General features: G+C 51.5%; 1 protein-coding gene across 1 annotated transcript; it reads right to left on the bottom strand.

Moving 5' to 3' along the window:
• Positions 1 to 4,024: 4,024 nt before the first annotated feature.
• LOC116908160 (Down syndrome cell adhesion molecule-like protein 1 homolog) lies at positions 4,025 to 24,338 on the bottom strand. The gene is made up of 3 exons (XM_032911460.1): positions 24,119 to 24,338; positions 7,124 to 7,441; positions 4,025 to 4,650 (listed from the first exon to the last, which is right to left on the bottom strand). The coding sequence occupies exons 1-3, from the start codon at positions 24,336 to 24,338 to the stop codon at positions 4,475 to 4,477; spliced, it is 714 nt and encodes a 237-aa protein (XP_032767351.1). The 3' UTR covers positions 4,025 to 4,474.
• Positions 24,339 to 24,565: the final 227 nt, after the last annotated feature.

The raw sequence follows: 24,565 nt of genomic DNA, 5'->3' as shown, positions 1-24,565 counted from the left end.
GATGGGAAATTAAACCACATCTCGGCTCCACTGAAGGCCTTAATTCTGATCTGTGTTTGTATACTGCCCTTAGTCCTCTTATGCCCATTGTGTACACACACACACACACACACACACACACACACACACACACACACACACCACACACACACACACACACACACACACACACCACACACACACACCATACACCACACACACCACACATACACACACACACCACACATATACACACACCACACACACACCACACCACCACACACACACACACCACACACACCACACATGCCACCCACACATACCACACACACCACCCACCCACCCACCACACCACACCCACACACACACACACACACCCACACACACCACACCCACACACACACACACACCCACAACCACACCCCACCCAACACACACACACACACACCACACACACACACCTACATACACCACACACACCACACACACACACACACACACACACACACACACACACCACACACACACCACCCACACACACACACACACCGCACACACACCCCCCCCACACACCCCCCACACGCCACGCGTCACACACCACACACAAACACACACCCGCACACACCACACATCACACACACACACACACACACACACACACACACACACACACACACACACACACACACACACACACACACACACGGTAGGTACTCTAGGAGGGACACTGGGGTAGGAATCCAGCAGGTCAAAGATTTTGCATATACTTTTAGAAGGTCAGATTCGAAACCAGCCCTAAGCTGGAGGCAGGAGAGGTTGGGGAGGCAAGTGGAGACAGGAGCCGTCTCTCTTGCCTCTCCCAGCCCTAAGAAATCATAGCAAAAAGCTGGAGAGAGCTTCGGCGGCCTGCTCCAAGCCAGCGTAGTAAGCCAGGAAGGGCAGCGTGTGAGCAAATACTCAACTCCCGGAGCTTATTTAGATACCAGGCTCCTCCAGAGAGAGGCACAGGAGGCTTGGCTCCCATTCTGTGGCCAACAGGCTTTCCTCCCAGTGCCTTTGTCAAGGAGGACGCTTTCTGAGACCTCAATTGGTCCGCATCGGCCTGCTCATCCATTAGCTTGCCAGCACCTGTTCCTGCTGGTCCTGAAGCATAGAATATTAGAGACTAGCCCCATGGATCTAGGGATTAAGGTGAAAGCAGGTTCCCGCTCCAGATGCAGACACTGCTGCACCGTTCTCTGCTTTGAGAGACTATTGACACCTCCACAATGAGAAGCAGCCCTTGCTTACCACAAAGCACATACCTATGTGTACAGAGTGTATGCACACTGGGTATGTGTGAACACTGGGGATATAAAAGCCTTAGTCTATGAAATTTTATACGCTCTTTGCATTTTCCAAAATTAGAGCATGTGCCTTGTGGCCACGATCTTGGTCCTTACCTACAGAGACCAGAAGGCACTAAACCCCACTCACTGTCTCTGGTTCCCCTGGGCAACCCAGGAGCATGTTAGTTAGGCTCAAAATGCATTGGGAAGACCATCCCTAGATGTAAAAAAAAAATAGCTAGAGAAGGATCTAGAATGATTATGGCTGGAACTGGAGGGTAAGGGAGGAGAGGGAAATTCTCCGAGACCAAAGGAAAGAAAGGCGGGCCCCCAAAGTTTAACACAGCCCTACAGATTAGCATCAAGGCCACTTCTCTGGTAATTATGCCCTTTGGGGCTACCAGCCCGGTCCTGACATCAAAGACAGCTCTGAAGCACCAACTACAAGGGGTGCCTGGGGGAGCCTGTTGCCTCCAGCTCCCGGGCACATAAACTAGTCACACTTCGCTCCCCACCTGCTCTAGTCTGCCTATCTGGTACCAGTTGTCCTCATGTTCCTCCTCATCTGGGCCGTCTCCCCGAGTCCCTCAGAATTCTCAAGGGGGCATTCCTTCCTCAGTGGACTCTGGGTGAGTATGGAGGGCAATGTGTTAGGAGACAAGGAGTCGTGCAAAAAGCAAGCAAACAAACAAACAAACAACAACGAAACCCCACTGTTCTCATTCCAGTCAGCTACACGGGTCGGCTACACAGTAGAAATGCATACACCACAACAGGAACCAGTGGGAATAATGAAGCATGCTCTCTTCAACCTAAACAATGACAGCAACAACCCAGCACACCCTTAGAACAGCAGGCAACCTTCTGAACATTGCCTATTTTATTTCAACCCTACAGACCCATTCTACAGTTGTAGGAAGTGAGGCCCTAGGAGGGCAGACAACTCACTCGGCTAGTAAGCAATGGAATGAGCTTCTACCCCATACAGTCTGGTCCCAGATTCTAGGTTCTTAATCACTACCTGTGTCTGGTTCCACCAAAGCATCCCTTAAAAACCCAATGGTGAGCAATTCCCCCCCCCCCAAAGCTCTCATGCCTACAACGTACATTTAAAGCTTCATGGTACTCAGAGAACCTGGGGCATACAGGGGAAGCAGAGGCTTGGGGAAAATACTGCTTCCGTTTATGCCTTAACTGAGTAATAGGCACGTGATCTGGAAGAACTTCCTTCTTTGAGCGTTGGGTTTCTCTTCTGTAAAGTGGAGAGGGGGAAATACACTCTGGGCCTCTGTGAGGCTAAAAGAAGATGATGTATGAAGGTGTCTTAGCCCAGTGCCAGGAAAATAGTAAGTGCTCAAAAAGTTTTAATAACGTAATTATTATTCTAATGGACATAATGCTTCATCCATAAACCCAAGTGTGTAAGAAATACCACATTTCCTTATGGTCTTTAAATGCCTGACTCTGCTAGAAATATGGGAATCCCAGTCAGTGTCTGTCGTTCCTGAGGCTTCCCCAGAGTTGTGCCAGCATCCTCCAGCCTGTGCTCCCTACTTCAGTTACCCATTGATGTGTACACCATGTCTCATTTGGGACCTCTGTCCTGGCCTTGTGCTCCCTCAGAGACTCCCATGAGGTCTAAACATTTCTTCTATGAGTGGCCACAGAACCATTCCTGAACCCGGATTCCTTATCTCCCTTTTGCCTCTTTCTCTCAGAGACTCTCCAGCCAGACAGCTCCTATTCACTTACAGTTTTACAGAAAGGATAGAAGGCATCTTTAAGTAGCTTTGAGGCTGCCTTGCTACGACCAGGCTGTAAGCTATTGGATGATGGGAAATCTTTTGGCCTGGACATCTGCTTGGAACCGAGAGAAGAAAAGTGGTGAGAAAGGGCACACATCTATGTCTTTTAAAAGAGCCCCCGCCATGCTAGCTACACACACGTGAGCCTCGGTCCCATCCCGCTGTACCCTAGAACCATCTGAAGCTCTCAGGTCAGTGCTGAGACTCAGGCCTCCTCCTCAGAGATTTGGATTCCGCTATTTCAAAGTATTCAGATCCTACGGACACTGCTATTTCAAAGGCATTGCTCACACCACAGGGTGGAATTGCTCAGCAGGATAAAGAATCCGATTCTATAACAAGTTCCTATAGAACAGCGGCTCTCAGCCTTCCTGATGCTGCGACCCTTTAATACGGGTCCTCATGTTGCAGTGACCCTCCGACCATAAAGTTATTTCCATTGCTACTTCATAACTGTAATTTTGCTACTGTTGTGAATGGTAATGTAAATATCTGTGTTTTCCGATGGTCTTAGGTGACCTTTGAAAGAGTCATTCCATCTCCAAAGAGGCTACAACCCACAGGCCGAGAACCATTCCCAAAGAGACTTGTCATCTACAACTAGCTCTGAAAACCATGGATCGTGTCAGACAACTGGTTGGGGACCTCAGTGCCAGTGGGTCCCTTGAAGAACGTTGGTCAGGATGCTCCACTTTACAGGAAGAAAGTCTTCCTGTAAAGAGCCTGCAAAGAGGAAGGGAAACGACGGAGCCCCTGCAGTATGGGGAAGGGGGAAGGGGGGGTATTGGAGCCTGGAAGGTTGAATAAAGATTTAAGAGATCCTTTTGTGAAGCTCTAAGACCTGTTTCCTGTTGGAGAGACAATCATTCCTAGGTGAGACTGAACCAACGAAGGGCTTCAACACGGACTAACCCCTTTCTAACACCAGTCACTGAGAAGTCCTATGACACTTCTGCCAATTCATGGGGAAGTAAAACTCCTGTATGCACACTTCCTTAAGCCCAGTTCCCCAAACCTCCAGACTCATTACCCTAGTCACACACAGAGCACAAATGTGCCCTGCCTTTCCTTACCACGATTCAAAGGTGAGCTTGCCGAAGGCTCTCATAAGCCAGGGCAAGTTCAAAAGGAGCCCCAGGGATCAATGGCAGCCCCACCCTGTGTCTGTAGAACCTTCGTAGATAGCACAGGCCTCAGCACAGGGACTTCACCATTCCACACAGAGATGATCAAATGAACACCAAAGGTGACCATTTGCCAAAACTTCTCAGGACAGTAGCAGATCGATCCCTAAAGCCATTGTCACCATCTTGTTCAGATCGTAGACCAATTCAGGCACCATCCACCACCCGGGCAGCTCTGTCAGCCACCACCCATGCATGATTCCCTACCTGGAGTGATGGAGACTGTGTCTTTCTCCCAAGACACGACGCTAACGTATTCCTGCACTGAAGAGGGGATGAGGCACTTAAAGACAGCCACGTTGCCACGCATTGACCTTTGATCCTCCACCCGGACGGTGTAGGGTTCCCTGAAAACTGTGGGAAATTGAAAGAAGAGTGTCACATGGCCATGGTGGTGGGGAAAGGAGGCAATAAGTGTGTTGGGCACAGTGGCCATAACTTGACAAAATAAAACCCAGATTATATGAGCTAGCAGCAGTGTGGGCCTATTCCAATGCACCCTGGGAAATGTAGTTTAGACATTGAGCTCTTCATGGGATTGGTGCTACCCAGTAGGCAGTAGAAAAGAATAATTCAAACCAGGGTTGTCTGAGACACAGATACTCCCTCCACCTCCTGTTGCTATATTCTATCCAGTCTTGTTCCTGATGTTAGGACCATTTAGAGTCCTTTTCTGCCTGCTCCCAGACCTGTATTCACTTCTTGTGTAGTGTCACCTGCAGCTACTCATGTGTCATATCCTGCACATAGACTAACCCTGCCTTAAGAGTGGGATGAAGGCCTCTGTCTATCCTGTCTTCCTCAGCTTGGCCTCTGCCAGGGGCTCGCTCCTTCCTTCCCTGCCCTTCTCTGCCAAGCAGAGCCGGGACATCTAGAGCCCCCACTGCCTACAGACCTTGTCCCCAGCAGACACCTGGGCAGCATGCCCTTCTGCTCTCCTTGCCGTGGTTGCCAGGGCGACACCTAGGGCACTGGCATCCTCCCCCTAAACAGTGCACCTGCAGCCTCTCTGGTATCATCAAAAGCCTCTTTAATTGCATGTATTTCCAGTGGACCCGGCTCCCCTCAGGCCTTCATCCTTTCTCTTCTCCAGGAAAGAGGAAAAGAGGGGAGGGAAGAAAAGGAACAGGGGAGAGACTGGCCGTTAGGCTCCAGTCCAACACTCCTGTGGGTCTGGCAGCCTCCACCCAATCTCACAAAGGAGCTTGAGGGAGCTGACTCCCAAGGGTCCTAGAGTAGTGGAGGCCAAGGGTGAATTGTGTAACTCACAAACTCTGAGAGTTCTGGGGAGGAGGCAGCTGAGGAAGACATAAAAATATCAGTCAAGTAGGCCCTGATCCCCTCTGAGCTGCTTCGGGGTACTGGGTGCAGGTAAGCTAACCTTTGAACCTCAATTTCCCTATCTGTAGAACCCTATGCAAAAAGCCAGGCATGTGGAAAATGCTTCTTTGACTTAGCCTCATCATCAGTAAGAAACCTTTGTAGACTTACTGAGAAGGCTGATGCTAACTCAAGGAGAGGCATGTAGCTGGAGATAAATGGTGGCCTTTCCCCTGGTTCAGGGCTCCTGGTTATGGAGACTAGAACAGGACTTAGATCCAGGCGTCAAGTTTGATATTTGGGGTTATACTTAGGGCCAAGCAATGCAGAGGACCTGCTGCCAAGAAGATACCCACAGGAGACTGAGAGAGAAGACTCCTGCCTCAGCATCAGTGTGATGCCCCCAGCACACAGGCAGAGAGCAGTCATGGCTTAACCCTCACACTTCTACAGCTCTAGGCTTGGATACTCGCAGTCTTGTCCCGTGAGGGAAGTTCTGTGGGAGATCAGAGTCCAGCACTCTGAAGGGTCTGACCCTAGGCCTGCTGGTTCTCCCAGGAACTCCTCACCTGGGCCTGTCCAGTGCAGATATAGATGGCACACTGGAGCTGCACAGTAAGCTGCCCTCTTGCATCCGGGTGCCCTTGTAAGAAAACCACTGGCCACACTTCTATTTGAGGCACTTCCTATCCGTATCAGAAGGATAGTGTGTTGCGATGTCCTAGTTAAAAAGAACCAATCCAAACCTGCCTCTCACTTCCAGACCTGACCCACAGAGCAAAGCCTTTTCCTTTTCGCCCCTGCGTCCCTCCCCTCTTCTGGAGATCCGACTCTCTCCCTGCTGTGGCTCTCCATCATGAAATATACTTCAGTAGCAGTTCTCTGAGCTGTGCGGTGCTCAAACGTTCACTCAGTGAGATGGGCAAATAGCACATGGCCTCGTTGCAGAGTGAAACACTATACATCAGTGATCGTGTGGGACCTTCTACCACACACAATAGTCAGGACAAACGTCACCATGAGAATGGTGAACTGAAGATCCCAGAAAGGGCGGAACGTAGGCCGCCATTTTCTACAAAGCACAAACAAGGCAAATCACCCACATTATTCCAAGCCAGAAAATGGCTGTCCTGAGAACAGAGACCACAGAAAGCAGGAGAGAAGACTTCTGGGGTGCTGTGAGTGGATCTCTGTGCTGGGGATTAGTCGAACCATATGGAAATTGCTTCAGTTACATATGATAACGGGCCCTTCCCTTGATACACTTCAGGAAAAGGAGGCTTTAGAAAATGAAACTCAAGCAACATTTTCCTATTTCAAGGGTGAGCTCCGTCTCACTCAACTCACGTGCAGTGCTCACTTTGAATGCATAGATGGGGTGCCCACTCTACCCAAGCACACACGTGGACACACCACATATAACCCTCGCAATGCCAGCCTGCCTACCCTGTTCTGTGTTTAGACCTCACAGGGAGTCCTATCAGGGTGCAGATGTCTGGTCCCTCACCTGCTTTGATGCGAATGTTAGGGCTCCGGATCTTGCCGGCTGCATTCTCTGCGGTGCAGAAATAGTCATTGTCGTGGATAAAGCTATTGAAGGCGGAGGGGGAGAAAGGGTAGAGCTGCAGAGTCCCGTTGGCATGCACGTGCCGGATGTGTGGCACATCGTAGATGTCGTCCCCCGTGGCCAGGTACCATCGAAGAGCCGCACTGGGGGATCCAGCGGCCGGGCAGGGCACCACCACACCCACAGAGCTGGAGAAGGTTACGTGCTGCAGGGAGTCATTTACAAAGTAGAGGCTGGTGCCAACATCTTCAGGGCGGGCTAAAAGGGAGGCAAGGAGAGAGACTTGGTTACTGTCTGCTGTAACAGAAACATCATGGAAGCCTTGCTGGCTGACACTGATTCAGCTGGCCTTCCAGTGTCAGGCAGTCAATGAACCTTACTGAGCACCATTTTATTTACCAGGCACTGGCAAAGAAGAGAGGACACTTCCTGGCCTATAGACCTTTCTAGGTTAGTTGGTACAGGAGTGGCAAAAGTCAAAAAGTCTCCTTTACTGTGTGGAACGGAGTCCATGCAGAAAGGCGGCTGCAGTCCCTATCGCACGAAGGGTTCAAAGTCACCATCTACTGTGGTGACGATGCACGATGCACGTATCGGAGGAGACAAAGGCGCCCTAATCTGTCCTCACCACCTACTCTTTGTAGCCTGACTGACTCTCAGCCCTCCCTTTAACTCACTTTCCCAGTTCCAAGGGGAAGATGGCCTCTATCTCCCCCCTGCCCCGCGCCTCCCATCTCTTCCTCCCTCCCTCCCTCCCTCCCCTCTCTTCCTCTTCTATCTCTCTCTGTGTTTTTAAAGTATTTATTTTATTTTATATACATGAGTGTTTTGCCTGTGTGTCTATGTGTATCACACGCATGTGTGGTGCTCACAGAGGCCAGCGGGGCATCCGATCTCCCTGTAAGTAGAGTCACAGGTGGTTGCGAGCCACCATGTGGATCCAAGTACTGAATCTGGATCCTCCGAAAGAATGAGCGCTTTTAACCACTGAGCCACTTCCCCAGTTCTGCAACTCTCTTTTTATCGTCTGTATAAATTCAAGTTTCCATGGCTTTTATTAAAGCACGCGACCAAAAGCAACTTGAGGAAAGCTTTGCTTGCCTTATGGGTCACAGTCTATCATGAGGGGAAGCCAAGGCAGAAATCTAGAGGCAGAAACTGAAGCAGAGGCCATGGAGGAATGCTGCCTTCTTGCTTACTCCCCATGGCTTGCTCAGCCTACAAGGGGTAGAACCACCTACAGGGACCTGGGCCCTCCCCCACATCAAAGGTTAAGAACATTCCCTGGAGGTATATCCACGGGCCAAGCTAACGGGGCATTTTCTCAATTGAGCTTCACTCTCCCTAAATGATTATAACTTGTGTCAGGTTGACATAACAAAACAACTACCCAGGAGATTCCCTCCCTGACTTCGATAGGTCTCAGGGATTTAGGGGTATGTCCAAGAACACAGGGCAGTTGCAGACCTGAAGTTCGGAGACCTTGCTAAGTAGTGTTCCAGTGTCCTTCCTAGCCTACCGCAGATGACAGAGAAAGGGTCTCTCGCAATCACAGCCTAAGAAGAATGGGGGGAGAAACTAGAGATGGAAGGCAGTGGGAGTCCCTGAGGGCTGTCTTAGATCCCTAAAGTTCATCTGGTCCCCATTCAGTGCATTTTCCAGATGACCTACAGGGATCTGGAACAAGAAGGCTGTCCAATCCAGCCTTGGTCTTGACTGCCTGCAGAACTCCCTTCCCTTCCATCACAGGTGCCTAACCTTCTCAACTGGACACTAAACAGTGTGGAAAGACTGGATAAACCCCTCTCGTCCCTGATATATTGCTGTTCCAAAGCACAGTCCCACAAGGAAACATCCTCAGGCCACCTGGCAGGAAGGACAGGGTCTGCTCCACCTACTCCAACACCAGGCCTTGGAAACTACTGTTCCTGATCTGTTGTGGGAATGGGGGGCAGGGATCTCTTTTCCTACTCAGGAGCCTGCCCCTTTAAGAAGGCCAACCCAGAGGAAGAGAGAGCCTGGCCCCATAGTCTCTTGCTGGAAGCCGGTCCCTCTCCACCAGGAAGATGAAGGAGTAAGCAATGGTCTGCTGCTTGTTTAAAGAACAGTTGCAGGGGACCCAACTTGACCTCAATTTCCACAACTTTATGGGGAGGGGGAGAGTCCACATCCGGACTGTATTAATATTCTTGCCTTAACTCGGAGCAGAGCCTCTAGGGGGAATATACCAGGCAGGTCGTTGAGGAAGGCCATTAAGCCTCATTGGCCAGAGCAATTCACATCATCTCATAAAAAGCCGTGATGAAGCCATTAGCAGCTGTGCTGGAAAAAAAAAAAATCGAGGTCTCCTGGCTGCAGTGTCAGGGGCATCCTCTTAGCAGCAAATGCATTTGCTGTCCCCACCAGGCTCTGCACCCTCGATGACTGAAAGGCTCAGGGAGGGGGGACATCACTTGGCAAATCTTCTCACACTTCGTCCCTGTAATAGTCCATGGTTGAGTGTGTCTGCTCAGGGAGACCACAGAAGCCCTGCAGCTGGCCTGTTCTGTCTGGAATATTCCTCGTGGTCACAAGATCAGGCCATTTTACAGGTTAAGACTTCTCGTATGTGGGGCTCTGTTTTTACCCTCTGAGAGGCCCTACCCGACCAAGATGTGTTCAACAGGTTCTTGCTGAGGACCTTCCATGAGCCATGTTGCTTCTATGGCCTCATGGCATCTTCCCAACAGACGGGGACTGAGTGATTGTCATCATTCCAATCTACAAAGGAGGAAATGGAGGCACTTCCAGAAGGAAATGGCTTCCTCAAGACTCACACAACCAGGAAGTGAGACCTCTGGGGTGCCCACCCAGGCAGTTTAACCTAGCCATTGCTTTCTTAACAGGCAAGGTGTGGTTGTTATGATCAGCGCATCAAGGAGGTGCCTTCCCCTTCCTCAAACACAACCAGGACACCAACTTCCATTTTCAGGTCCCCAGGGACAACCTCTCCCTCCCCTCTCCTCCCCTCCCCTCCCCTCCCCTCTCCTTCTCTCTCCTCCCCTCCCCTCCTCTTCTTCCTCCTCTCTCTCCCTGTCTCTCCTGGAAGTGACCCCTGGTTGACTCTGGACACCCCAGCAGTCCTTATCTTTAGGGAGCAGAGACCTCCCTCTGGGTTTCTGGGTGCTTCCTGAGTTGACCTAATTTCTCAGTCACTCCCGCCATGTCAGTCAGATTCACGGATCCAGAGAGCCAAACTCCATCAAGGTATGGAATGACTCTCTACCATGCCTGACAAACAGACCTAGGGACACGGAGGAAGTTCTCCGACAGAAAGGAATCCGGGAAGTGTCCGATTTATGGGAGAAGGCTCCCAAATACTTCTTGTAAAGGTCTGAGGAGGTGGTTTAAGTTGGACAGAACCCTGCATGATGACAATATTTACACAGTAATGACAGCTGTCCCTGACTTCACTGTCAGCTGTGGGCCACACTAGGGTCAGTCTATATATCTATATCTATATATATATATATTTCATTATATATTTTTATAAGTAGTAGGTAGCTGTTGTCCTTCATCCTAACTCTTTTTTTTTCTTCTGTTTTTCGGAGCTGGGGACCGAACCCAGGGCCTTGCAGTTGCTAGGCAAGCGCTCTACCACTGAGCCAAATCCCCAACCCCTTCATCCTAACTCTTTAAGGGAACTTATTATTAGTGTTATTACTATTATTATTATTTCCATCTTAAAGATAAAGAAATTGACTGAGAAGATACCTAGTTTATCTAAATTTATGTAACACGACTGGAGTCAGAGCAGGAGCCCAACTTTGTCACATCAGAAGCGGAAGTTAGACCGATTCGTTCCACTGAGTAATCAAGCTAGGGTTGAGTTGAACCACAGAAACCTGGATTGCCTGACTTTGAAGCCCTGCCTGCCCTCTCCTCCATCCCAGCCACATCAAAATGCACATTCCTGTCTCCTCCTCTGGCTACCTATCCCTTCTCCTCCCCATGCCTCTGAGGACAACCCTTCCCCGGGTCCTTTCTGTTCCCCCAGGAGCATCAACCACAATGACAGCCAGCCTTCCTGCACTTGGAGCCTGCTCTGGGAAGAGCCAAGGACACAAGGTTCCCAGCAACTACAAATGGGTAGATTTAATTGATGAATTGACTGGGATTGTCCAGCCACCTGTCAGGGCTGATGAAACAGCAGATTTATAGCAAAAGGCGAGTAGCCTCATATTTCTCCCACTCCAGGGTGCGAGCTGCTGTCTTCCGAGCGTGGGGGAGCTGGGGAGGATTCGACACACCATTCATTTCTGCTTACGGTCCTGACAGTGCACTGCCATCATGAAACATCACCCTCGGGTGTAAAACAGTAGCATTTTGCACTTAGGTTGGGTTCATATTTTACCATCACAAGGCACCTGTCACCTCAAAATGCAGAAGCCCTTAAATAAACATTAATTTAGCCTCACCCTATCTGCCGAGGGAAGGGAGTGAAGAGATGCACAGGAGGGAAACTGAGGCACTCACTGACCACCAGATATCTGGATTCCCTGCCACTTGCCGAGTGGAAATCTGGACAAGAGAGCAGCTGGTGAGCAGGTGTGGACGCAATGGTACAGAAGGGAAGTAGTAGGGGCCCAGGGGCCCACTCTGGCCACAGGGAGTCTAGTGTGGCCTCTAGGGGACTTCATCTCCTGCTCCAGCTCCTGTCAAGATCTACAGAGCAGTGATGTTGCAGGTGAGGATGGAGATGAGGTACCACAGAGCCTCGAATGCAGTCTGACAGAACTGTCTAACTTCTGGAGGCTCACATCCCCTGCTGCACGCATGACCTTGGGTAAGTGACTTAGCCTTTCTGAGTCCTGTGCTCATCTCCAAAAACAGGGTGAGATGGATTGGGTGAAGCTGTGTGTCTTCCCTGCCTCTCGGGGCTGCTGGGCAGCAGAAATGGAGATTCAAGGCCTCAACTCCTCTGACAAGGGTGAATGGGTAGGAGGTCCAGATTCTCCTGGAGGCTACAGGTCCCCCACCACCCCCACCACACCATTTCCTCTTAGCTGACTCCTTACCATCCCCTCAGAGACTCAGGTCTCTCATCCCTCCAGAAAAGACACACAAAGTACCAGCCAAGTGTCCCAGAGGATTTCAGGGAAGGTGGGAGGGAGGCATCAGAGGGCACTGAATGCTGCCTCTAAGATCCTAAATGGAGAACGGGAGAGGGGCTAAGCCTTGTCACAGAGCTGAGTTTGGGAAGAAGCTATGGTGAGTACAGACTTCAGATAAAAGCCAGGATGGGCAGAACCTGTTACTCAACAGACTGGCTTTTGCAGAGCTGGAAGGTAGCTGGGAACAGGAATCTGGCCTGGGAGGCATCCCTGAGAAGCTCAACGTGACAGCCGTGAAGATTGTCAGTGAGTTGGGTGTGTTTGGGGGAACTGTGGAGACAGACCCTCCAGGCTGGACGATTGATGACCTGATACAACGGCCTGCTGTAACGGGAGGTATAGGCTAGGAGGTGTTTACAAACTGGAAAAGGCACCAGGAGGGATGTCCAAATGACTTTTGACAATGGTGGCTGTTCTTATTCAAGTAGATACCAGACACAGCTTTTAGAGCTGGACAGCTCTCTGGAAACTCACTGGCATGGAATGGAGTCCCAGAAAGGACTTCCTGATTTCCTGAGTGGGGGCTGGACTGGGCACTGGGCACAGTTGCTTCAGTGGCCTTCTTATTTAACATGTGTACAGACATGAAACGTGAGGGTCCTTTTGGTGAAATCGAGGAGGTTTAGGGGAGTCGGTAACTGCTACAACATTATACAGGTAAGAAGAGAAGGAAGCAGCAAGCCACAGTGATGTGCACAGGATTCCCAACTTCTCAGGAGGCTGAGGTGGGAGGGTGAATGGCCTGAGCCAGGAGCTGAAGACCAGAGTGGACAATCGTGAGTGTCTCAACAAAGAGGGAGAGAATCAAGGGGGAGATAGGGGTGTATGGTGGGAAGGAAGGAAGAAGGAAGGAAAGGAAGGAAGGAAGGAGGAAGGAAGGAAGGTCAAGAATAAGGAAGGGAAGGGGAGAAGGCAGAAGGAAAGAATGGGAATAGAAAAAAGGAGGGGGAAGGGAAAGAGAAATTAAAAAGAGAAAAGAGAGTAGAGGGAGGGAGGGAACTAGAGAAGAGGAAGGGAGAAGGAAGAAAAGGGAAGAGAGAAGGGGAAAGGGGTCCAGTTTCAGGGAGTTGAGCTCTCCCATCACTGTACTGAACCCCGAGTCCGGATCTTAGGTTGTTTCTCCTTCACCCTTTCTCCAAACAAAGCCCAGTTGGAAAGAAGATCCCATGACAGCAGACCAGGGCTTTCCCCTTAAATCTCTGTCATTCCCTCCAGCTCTTTCTCCTCTCTACAGACAGAACCAAGCAAATTTACAGAGAGCAAGGGAAGGCAGGGGGGGAACCCATCATAAATAAAGAGAGAGACATTCAGATCAACAGCAAAGCTGCTTCTGGTCAAAGGGGGAAATGGATTTTTAATAGAAAATGGAAGTTACAGGCCCGGCTGTCATGTGACAGACGTCCAGACTTAAACCCATTTAATCTCCTCTACCCGTGTAACGTTGAGCACCACCCCAATGCCGTGCTTCATAAAAACAGGCTCCAAATCGCTAGGAGATTAGAAGTGTAGAAATAGCACAGCAATATTTTTAAACCAGAAATCGCCCCCGGGCATCTGGCTGCCCCCAGGGTCGCAGCTAGAACCTTCATATCCAGCCTGTCTACCAACTAACTCACCCTTGGCTTGTCTGGGCATCACATGGGGGATTAGTTTAGCAAAGGAAACCTGACACGGTGTCGTTACAGGCGACACCCATGGTCTCCTATCCGCCTGCCTGGAGTGGGGTGGGGAAGCGTCTGGTTGCAGTCTAAGGCACTCCTGGCATGCTTCTGGGGTGCACGGGGGTTACCCCATCATCCCCAATCATCAGAAGTGACAACCAGAGGGGATTGAAATATCAACACCTCACCGCCTCCACGGGGACAATGAGTCATGTAGTGCTCTTCCTTTGCTTGTTCACTCCTTTCATCTACTAGACTTTGCACGGAGCCACTCCTCTATGCCAGCACTGGGCACCTGAAACACCCACTTAGAGTTCTAAAGAGTGCTTGCCCGGGCCCCGTATGCGTGGGTACAGGATGGCAGGTCTTGGGGGGCAGGGAGAAACAGAAGAGAAGGTAGGAAGACCCTTTTACTACGCAGGTCTGTGGATTCCCGAGGACAGCGACCATCCCACTGATCACTCCATTGCCTGGGCACAAGAGCAGGTGCTTACACAGTGGGACACAGCCACAGTTCCAGAGCCACACTCCCTGGCCTTGAATCCCTTCTTTACCAGTTACAAGCAACGTGTGCAACCCCGGGTAAGTCAACCTCTCCTCTCTGTGCCTTCGTTTCTATAAAATGGGAGGTGACGGGCTCTACCTCAAGGACAGTTACTGGAGAAAGTCAGTGGTCTGGCACCACGCAAGTATCTGGGGCAGGGGTTATGAGTATTTTGTCACAGGAGACAAGCAGGAAGTACTTGTGTGATAAGCGACTCCTTATGCAATAAATATTTACTGAGCACCTAGGATGATGGCGGTGATGAAGAAGAACTTAAAACAGCGGTGTACAAACATGAATATGTATAAGAGTCACCTGGGAGCCTGTTAAAGACACACAGCACCCCGTGCCTGTCATCGGGCCGGAAATGCTATTTTAGAAGCTAGTGTCTTCCGTCCATACTCAGAGCAGCGATCGGTGGGGAAAGTAGATGCACCTTGCCGGACTTCGTGTTTCCCATACCAGCAACACAGTTCTTGCTGACAAGCCTTCCCACAGGGTATATTAACTGAATTTGACAATGGAATTAATAAAAGAAGTGTAGCGTGATCAATGAACAAACGTTGCCATGGCAGCCCCACTGCTGTCCACTCCCCCTTGGTGCTCCCACCACCAACCCCCCCAAGAGCCTCCCATGGAGCCCCGGAAGCAGGAGGGCTAGAGAGGTCTTACAGACTCTTTTGCAAGGTTGATTACAGCTATGCACTAGCACACGAAGGTTTACAGGTGAGACAGACAGATTATGTAGCCTCAGGCTGATTGTTCTCGAGCCCCAGCTGGGCAAACTGGACCCAATGGGGAGCAATCATAGGGTCTCTGTTCAGCTACCAGTACATGCCGAACCCCAGAGGATGAGCCAGACACCAGAAAACCCTTTTGTGGTTCATTTACACTGAGGAGACAGTGTACGGCTAGGCTCTGGGGAGGAGCGGGAGAGTCTCCCAGACGGCACCAGAGTGCTTCCCAGGTAACTGGGAAGGTGACTTTGTGCTGTGCTTGGGCAAGATGAAGCCACAGGGACCAAGTCTCCTGCCTCCTCTCTTTGGTTTTCCTTCTATCTGGGCACACCTGGTGCCTAGTCTGCTTTCTGTTGCAGAGAGAGACACTAGGGCCAAAGCAATTTGGGGAGGAAAGGGTTTTCTTGGTTTACACATCCATTACTAAGCGACATCAGGGCAGGACAATTTAGACAAGAACCTGGGGACAGGAACAGAAGCGGAGAGCCCGGAGGAATGCTACTTACTGGCTTGCTTGCTTGCTTGGCATGTTCAGCTTGGTTTCTTATCCAACCCAGCATGTCCTGCCCAGAACGGCACTGCTCACAGTGACCTGGGCCCTCCAGTCTGATGGAGGCATTTTTCTCAATTGAAGTTCCTTCTTCCCAGATGACCCTAACTTATGTTGACCAAAATAAAACAAGAACAACAAAAACAAACAAACTAGGATACCTAGGTTACCACACTATCTTGGCCACTGATGTTTTTGTGTTTTCTTTTGTTTTGGTTTTGTGGGGTTTTTTTGGGGGGTGTGTGGTTTTTTTTAAGCATCTTTCTAGTGCCAGGCAACCATAAATGAAGAACCTTTTCTTTTTCTTGCACCATTACTCATCTCATTCTTACGCCAAGCCCTTAATCCGGCCATTGCTCAAAACTCCATTTTGCAGAACACCCTGTTTTATGGATAAGTAGATTGGTTCTTTCCTGACTGCCCACTGTCTCATGCATAGCCACATTTCAAACCCTATGTCCATGTCCCACAGCTGGACTAGACCAGACTACACGCAGACTGTCTCCAAGGGTACGCACCTTGCACAGAAGAGTCTGATACCAAAGAGCAAAGTGGAATAGGACAGTTCTGCATCACCTGGGGCCGTCGCAGGTACTGGATGTCTTATTTCTTTCTCAAACCAATGCCAGCAGCTCCCTACCCTGGTCATTCAGATGACCACCCTTTCAAAGTTCACTGAGAATGGCTGTCCAGGCTCGTCCTCATTCCCACCATAAACAGGGTGGGTCTGGCTTGGGGTTTTAGTTTCTTACTACAAGTGTTGCTCTCCTACCCAGCAAGCAGAGAGCTCTGAGGCCCAGTGAGGATGCAGCTATCTTTCAGCCTCCAAGGCCCCTGCACCATCAGCTCCAGGAGGAACTATGCATGACAGCTGACAGTTGGACAGACTCTTTAATCTCCCAGCCCTTTCTAGACAAGGCCTATCGTTGGAAGGCCCCTTCTGGCCAGAAAGTTCTTTCTAGGGAGTCAGCTCAGACAGCACAGTTGTCCCCAGAGAATCCCAGATTTAGATGGTTAGCACTTGAGGGACTTAAGAGATTATTTTCTCCAATCTCTTCCATTCACAAAGCCTAGAGAAGTGGAGTCACTTACCCCAAGGACACAGCTAGCCAGTGCCTGGACTGGGGTGGGGGTGGGGGTCAGTGCTGGCTCCGGTGTTCTTTCTGTCCTATCCCCTCTGGCAACTCAGGTACACTGGAGCATCATGAAACAGCATACTGTAACCCGGGGAAGCATCGGAGGGACTAGGGAAGTGCTAACATTATAGGACTGATCTCAGATGGGAAGGGTGTCCATTTGTAAGTGGCTGACGGGTGACAAGTGGGAAGAGGACTTTGTTTTGATTTGTGGTTCAAAGTAGGAGCCAAGATGAGAGCGGAACGCACAAGATCTTGCCAGGGCCAGGCTAGCTTGAAGAATGAGTTCTAAAATACAGAGCCATAGCTTTAAGAAAAATGTCCACTGCTGCTGGACATATTAGAGGAAGGAAACCCGGTAGGGTAGCTCCAGAGGGACCAAGTCTGGCGAGGAGATGCACTCCATGTCCTACAAGGCATCTTCCAACTTTGAGAGACCACTGGTCATGACGTAGATTCTTCTCCTGTTCCCAAAGCTGGCTCCCAACTTCTACAACCCCGCTCCCCACCACCTCTGTCCCAGGCAAGCCATCCTGAAACCGGGTATCCATGACCCTCGACTCAGCAGGATTCCCAGGGTTATAGCCTTCAGTGAGATGACCGCAGTGGGACTCTCACAAAAGTCTGTGAATTCTCTAGAGAAATGGTCACTCCAGGGGCTTTATTTAGGGTAAAAGCATATCTATATATCTAGGAGAGAGGGGGGCAGGGAAGCAGAAGTGGGCTTCTTCCCATCACACATACATGGGAACAGGGAGTGCAGGAAGATGGCTGCCGCAGACGGTGCAGTACATGCTAGTTGTCTCAACAATGACAGAGAGCTAAACTAGGGAAATTAGCCATAAGCGGGGGAGTGGAGGCATGAAGGGAGCCGGGCACAAACAGCTGTGAGGCCTTCTTCATCACTTATGATGACATGATAGTAATTATGCCTTAAATTTTAGCATAACATTTATAGGGCAAAAACTGCTTTGCTGTGTTTTTCAAATGTGCGTGCGCTTCTGTGTTGCTTCCTTTTAAGTACAAAGCACCGTCACGCAGCGTTGGATTCCACGCCTCTTGTTCTCACACACCATGCAGTACTATTTGCCACATGGGGTAGCCGGGACCCCGGTCACTCTGCCCATCTTACGGATCGTAGGATAGAAGTATCTGGACTTGCCTGTGATAGGCAAGCCAAGCCGTGTTTGTGTGTGTGTGTGTGTGTGTGTGTGTGTGTGTGTGTGTTCGAGCGCGCGCGCACACACACACATCTCTTTGGAAAAATCAGCTTCATGAATATGCAACTAGCATTTGAATAACTGTTCTTAATGAAGATGGTGACCTTGGAAACTGTCAAGCTTCATGTGGAGCAAGGACACGGGGAGGGTGCAGGGGTGCTCAACAGATGAGAAGAGCAGCAGCTGGAGTGGCACCCGTGGTACCTAAGGCTAATGCTGCCCACGCCACAGCAGCCCTGGACAAACATCTGTCCAACAGGGCACATGGGTTGACACGCTCACAACAACCCCTCCTCCCATTTACAGATCCCCATGGGCTACAGCCTGCTATGGGCATCCCCCGACATGCTCTTTCTGCATGGCAGAGTGGGTCACAGAGAAAGGGGTGGCCAGGATTCCAAAGGTCATAGGTAGTCTCCGAACATACGACTGACTACCTGGACAACAGAGAAGCTCCCCCAGCAGGAACAGACACATCCAGAGACATTTGGAAGGCTCAGCCTATGAGGCTCACTTGTACACACTCTGCATTGAATGAGATCCGTGTTTCTTGCCTTTACTACATCGAGCATGGCAAAGACACACTGAGCATCCCCAGCTTCCACTGCAGACAAGAAACCAGCCCTGGCTTCCTCAAAGGCTAGTCCTCCACCAGTGCCCTCTCCAACCACTGCCATTAGCCATGAGGAGTGGGGAAAGAGTGGTGCGGGACTCCCCAAGGACACCCAGGCTGCAGCTCTCTTGCGGAAGCAGAATCCCAAAGGCTACCCTGCAGGGTGATAGATGGAAGCGATTCATGTCCCCTGTCCTCATTTGGTCTTTCTTATTGTCATAAGGACGAAGACCATTAACATTCCTGAAAATGTGGCTGGCTAATACATCTGCCCAGGGGAGCCAGGATTTCCAAATCTATTTTGAGGTCAAGGCAGGAGGATGAAGGCGGGGCAGTGTAGGAAGCAGAGGGGCCTAATGTTTATTGAGCACCAGCTCTGTTCTGGCTACCGTGTACACTTTATCTTCCTTAGTCTTACTTCACAGATAGAGGAAGGGAGGCTCAGCGATCCCCTGCTTCACCTCCCAGTCTCATAAATACAGAGCCAGGATGTACACAAAGGGCTTAATTTGGCACCAAATTTCCACCATTGCAGTCAGACCAAGCTTCTCCCCATACACATGTGCGCATGCGTGCACACGCACACGCACACACACACACACTCCAATATATGAAACAGACAAAAGCACTAGATCGACCCTGTCCCTGAGACCCCACTTGACCCCTTAGAGCTCCACATACGACCCTTGGGAGCATGAGCCCTCTGGGCTCATGTGGACCAGGACCTTTCTGGACGAACAAACGTGCAGAGGCACATTCCAGGCCTTGGAACTGGGTGAGATTTGCTCAGGGCCCCAGAAAAACAGACAAGGCCATCCAGGACATGGAGGACATGCTCTCACCACAGATATCCTAGTTGGCTTGCCAAGCTCTCCTAAGTGCCCACCCTTCAAGCATGATTCAACTCTGTACAGCATGCCTGTCTTCTCACAGCCCCCCAGGAGAACTTCGATGCCCCCAAACTGCCTTAATCACAGTAAAAGAGGAAGTCTCAATGGCCAACACCCTTCCCAAGGCTGGAGGATAAGACAGCACCTTGCCTTCCCTAATACTCCCATCTCACCCACCTAAGATCCTTCACTCCTAACCGCAGCCCGAAGCACCCAGCTCCCACTGTCCCACTGTTCAAATGCTCCATCCCCAGATGGCTAGCACTAACCCTAGTAGTACCTATAACCAGAATCCTGAGGCACCAGAGGAAAACCTATGGTTGTCTGCCTCAGGTTATCTCTGCCCATTGTCACCCAGCCAGAGCCACTATCTTGGATACGGAAGGGGAGAGTTGCCAAGCTGCTCTGACAGTGCTAAGTGTGTGTAGGCCTAAAACTTGGAAACTGTATAGAAGTTACCAGGCCTTTTCTCTCCCACTCTTGTCCATTCTGTTCCCTACAAGGAGAAAGCTACTGCTTAACTCCTACTGAAGCTGGGATTAGGATGCTCCTCACAGGGCTAACTAGCTGGGCTCTTGGCCTGGCTAGGTGAGCATGCAAATCCTCATGCAAATCATATGCAAATCTGGAGCCTGCTCTTGGGTTCCTGGCCTCCTGCCATCTCTTGCTGCATGCAGTTCACCCTATTCTGGTATCCTGGTTCCAATCAATGTACTAGGTTAGGAGCTAGGAAAGCACTTTGGTAAACGAGGGGATCCTCCCTTGTAACTACTTCAAATTTCCCCTCCAAGAAACACTTCCTCCAAGAACGTAGAGGGGAGAGAACCTCCAGCATCAGGCCTGACCACCCGGCTAGAGCTCTCTCTAAACAAATAAAGTTGTGTTTCACCAGTCAAGGCAGGGAACCAAACCAATCACAAGGATAGAATCTCTAAAGACACGGAGGGACTGAGGGTTCTTATGGTACACACCCCCTGCCAAAGGCTCCATGCCTGTGACATGCTCTAAGCACATCCTCGTCCTGTGTTTGGGGACCCCTCGCCCAACTGCTCCTTGAGCAAACCATCACCAGGCCAAAGCTGACTGTGTGTGTGCCCACCTCTTCCCTCTCGGTAAGAAAAACGGCGGCTCTGGCCAGTGTCCAGCATCTGCTCAACTTCAGGACCGCCTTTGGGTCAACTGCTTACTAGCTTTTCGTGTGTAATTGAGCTCCCCGTTCTGCGGCAGAAATGGATTAAGGCAGCTGGCGTTGATGCCCGGGAAAATGAGGAACCAGAAAGGTTTGTTGGGCACCATTGCACTTGTCTTTCCTTCATGTTATCCTAGCAGCCAGGGCCCCTCTGCCTGCCCTCCTCCTCCCAGACGTTCGCTGGTCCTTCCCCTACCTCCCCCAAGTTGTTCTTGCTACTTCGAGATTTTAAAAACATGCCCCCAGTAAACCCCTCTTTTTAATTAGACACCGAACGGAATGTTAGAGATTTTCTTAATGGCCTGACAAAGGCTTTTAATTTGGTCTTCTCCAGAGAGAGGAACCCTGAGTCCCCCATCCGAGAGGTTGGGGTGGGAAATGAAAAAAAAAATCAATGCAACCCATTATTTTGGCTTTTAGAAAACAGGAATTTTAGTGCCGAGGAAGCTTGTTCTTTTACACAGTAAAAATGCAAATTCGGGTAACACAGATGCTGGCACGCTGGATGTAACAACAGAGAGAGCCTCACTGGGGTTCATCCGGCTGCCCAGACCTGGATTTGTTTTGGCAATAATAAGGCAGTTATTGGAGACTCGATAACCGATTATTAAAACACCTTCCTAGTTTAGTTCTGGGGAAGCAGGCTGAGCTCAGGCTTCGTCAGAAAAAAAAAAAGGTATTTTGAGAGAAATGGAAATAACAGAAGCTTAAAACACATTCAATAACTGCTTAATTCCATCCAGAGGACGCTCCATCTCCTCCTGTTTTCTTCTCTCTGCCTGCCGCCTCCCGCTCCTCACAGATGGACGTACAAATTATTGCAAGAGGATATTGTTTTCTGTAACAGGCTGGAACATTCGCATTTACATTTTCCTTGGTGCCGCGGGGGTGACTGGCAACGGGAGAGAAATAAACCACGCCCCATCTTTCTTGCTTTCCCCACATTACGTCTTCCCCCAGCCGCCTCCACCACCCACCTACCATGCCACCCCAAGCAGAACAGGGCCCTGGGGATCAGCCTGGCACCTAAGACCCAATTAAGGCACCAAGGAAAAGATAGGCCTGTCTGGCAAGGCTGCCTGGCGCCCAACACAGATGCTGGTGCTCTAAATGGCAGGGGAGCCAAGGATCCACAGACCCAAAGGCCACCCAGGGCCGCCATACCTGGTAACTCCTGTCTACCCACAAGACCTACTAGTGGCAACTTCCTGCCTAACTCGGAGAGGGCTCTGCCCCTCCAGCTGTTGCCCTGTGGCCTTCTGGGTCTTTCTCCACCCCCATCCCCATCTGCTCCTTCATCATCAAATAACTGGGGCTTCATTTATTAATGCAGAGCTCCTGGGTGGGGGTGGGTGCAGTCCTGCAGGTATTCCTGAAGGAGGCTTCGGGGCTGAGAAATGAGCTGTTCCCCGGAGCAAGGTTAGGGACAAAGCAACTGAGTGTGGCCAGAGCTCTGGTCTGTGTTTCTTGCCTGACAAAATGGAAAAGGGATGGGGGTTGAAGTGAGAGCTATGGAGAGAGAAAGCCACTCTGCCTCTCACCTTATGTATATTTAATATTAACGTAATTAAAGCTGTGAGCCAAGCCAGCCTGCCAGGGTGGTGGGAAGCAGGAAGAGCCCCGAGAAGGAAAATTGGGGTGTGTGTGTGTGTGTGTGTGTGTGTGTGTGTGTGTGTGTGTGTGTACTGGGGGTAGGAGGCAAGCTTGTTACTCTAAGCTGGTATGAAGAGGCCAGTTCAGGAGTTCAGAGGGCAAGGAGTTAAACAACCTAGACCAGCCTTGGGGTGTTCCCCAGTGTCCCCCTTGAGCCTGAGAAAGTCCATTACCTTGCTCACATTTGAGGCCACCCATTACCCAGCACCCGTGTATCTTCTGGGCAAAATCCCAGTGGACTAGGCCATCAGACTGGCTCTGACCCGGCCATAAGCACAAATAAGGGTTAGCCTCCTCCAACCTACTGGGTATTTCTTTGGGCTCTGGCAGGTTGCAAACTCCGGACATCCCCAGGCTTTAACAGAGGACTAGACCCTCCCCCGGGCTCTTGACTGTCCTTCTCTATTGCCTAGGGGGGCAAGAATTATTGTTGGACCAGGCCAACCCAGGCAAAGGGGGCGAAAGGAGAACCTGCCCTCTGGGCGCGAAGGAGAAAAGTTACAGAGGGTTGAGCAGGTAAAGCCGAGGAGCGTCTGTGCTCTACAGCGCAAGGGCGCGGGAGTTCGGCCGCCTCCTCTCCCTCCCGCCATCTGTGCGCCCGGGGGCACGTCCTCTACCACAGCCTAGAAGCTCAACTGCCCGCGCTGTCCAAGTCCCGATTTGGTGCCCAGATTGGTAACCATCGAAAATGCTTGCCTTTTGCCAACCCCTCGGTCCCCGCTGCCTCTCAGGTCAGGTGCTCGGAACCCCAGGAGCAGGTCTGGACATGCCGGACACCTGGACCCACCCCTAGCAACCTTTTCTCTCAGGGGAAGGGACACGCCCCCCAGTCTGAACACTTGTCCCTAGGTCCAGCAGGCCAAGCGCCGGAGCGGAGAGTCTCACACCTTGGGGCGCGCTGCCTAAGGTGGTCAGGGAGACGCAGAGAAGCCGGAGCCAGCGCCTTGGGTACGGGGGTGAGACATAGATGAGGGCGACTCTTGGGTCTGAAGAACAAACTTGGTGTCCGAGGGAACCCCCACCTCTCGGGACCCCTAGGTCCCCCAGCCCTGCATGCACCCAGCCAGGCGCGGATAAGCGCCATGCGGTGCGCCGGCATTTGCGCCAGGGCGGGGGTCGAGGGCGATCGAGGGGCGCACGAAGCTACGGTAGGAGTGATCTTTCCTAGGTCCGAGGACCCAAATACTGAGGGCTCCCGGATGAAGTCTCGGTCCGAGGACCACCTGGCTTACAGGGCACCCCGGGGTCCCAGCTCCAGCAAGCCGCCGGAGCGGGCAAGGGGCTGGGGGGGGGCAGGGCAGAACTGAGACCGGGCTGCGGTGGGAAAATCAGGGGTTCCTTAGCCACCGCCCCCCACGGGCGCGCCCCTAAACGGCAGGCGCAGGGGGGCTGGCAAGCGGTCCCAGGCTGACTCTCACCCGACCCTTCTCGCGGAACCGCCCCAGCTCTCAGCCCACCCAGCGCCATGCACCCGAGTGGGTCCGACACTCGGGCACCTGGAGCCCACCGGGCACCGCACCTTGCCTCCAGCCGCGCGCATCCCGGCCCCGCCGCCTCCACCGCCCAGCCGCCGGCAGCGCGGGTCTCACCTTTGTGTAAAGAGTCCAGGAGCAGGAGGAAAGTTACCAGCCACATGCCATAAAGAGGCCCTTTTCTCCGGGGAGGTGGTCCTGTGGCCGGCCGTGCGGCAGCGCCTCTCCCCCGCTCAGCGCGCTCCCAGCCGCCCGCACTCGGCGCCCCGCTCTCTCTGCTCCTCAGCCCAGCGCACGGCGGCGGCTCCTCCCTCCTCGGCTCCCCGGCTCCTGTCATCCGCGGGGCTGGGCTAGGCGGCCGCTCTCCCCGCCCCCCCACCCCCGACACCCCGGGTAGTGAGTGCTACTCCAGCCCCAGCCTGGGGTCCCTTAGCCCCACAAGCTCAGGGACAGAGGTGGGGACCCTGACCAGACAGTCTCGATCTTGCTCCTCTGGTCGAGAGAGGAAAGGGGTGCCTGTAACTCACAGGCTTTGAGCCTATGCTCGCAGAGAGGCATATGTCA

This window comes from Rattus rattus, chromosome 8 (assembly GCF_011064425.1).
Source record: "Rattus rattus isolate New Zealand chromosome 8, Rrattus_CSIRO_v1, whole genome shotgun sequence".
Lineage (NCBI taxonomy): Eukaryota > Metazoa > Chordata > Mammalia > Rodentia > Muridae > Rattus > Rattus rattus.
Note: the sequence above shows the minus strand (reverse complement) of the source record. Positions and strands in the feature narration are given on the sequence as shown.

Coding starts and splice junctions, on each gene's coding strand:
- LOC116908160 (XM_032911460.1), bottom strand. CDS start 24,338: ATGACAGGAGCCGGGGAGCCGAGGAGGGAGGAGCCGCCGCCGTGCGCT. Junction 7,442..24,118: donor CCTGGACTCTTTACACAAAG/GTGAGACCCGCG, acceptor CCTCCCTTTTAG/CCCGCCCTGAAGATGTTGGC. Junction 4,651..7,123: donor TAACATTCGCATCAAAGCAG/GTGAGGGACCAG, acceptor AATTTCCCACAG/TTTTCAGGGAACCCTACACC.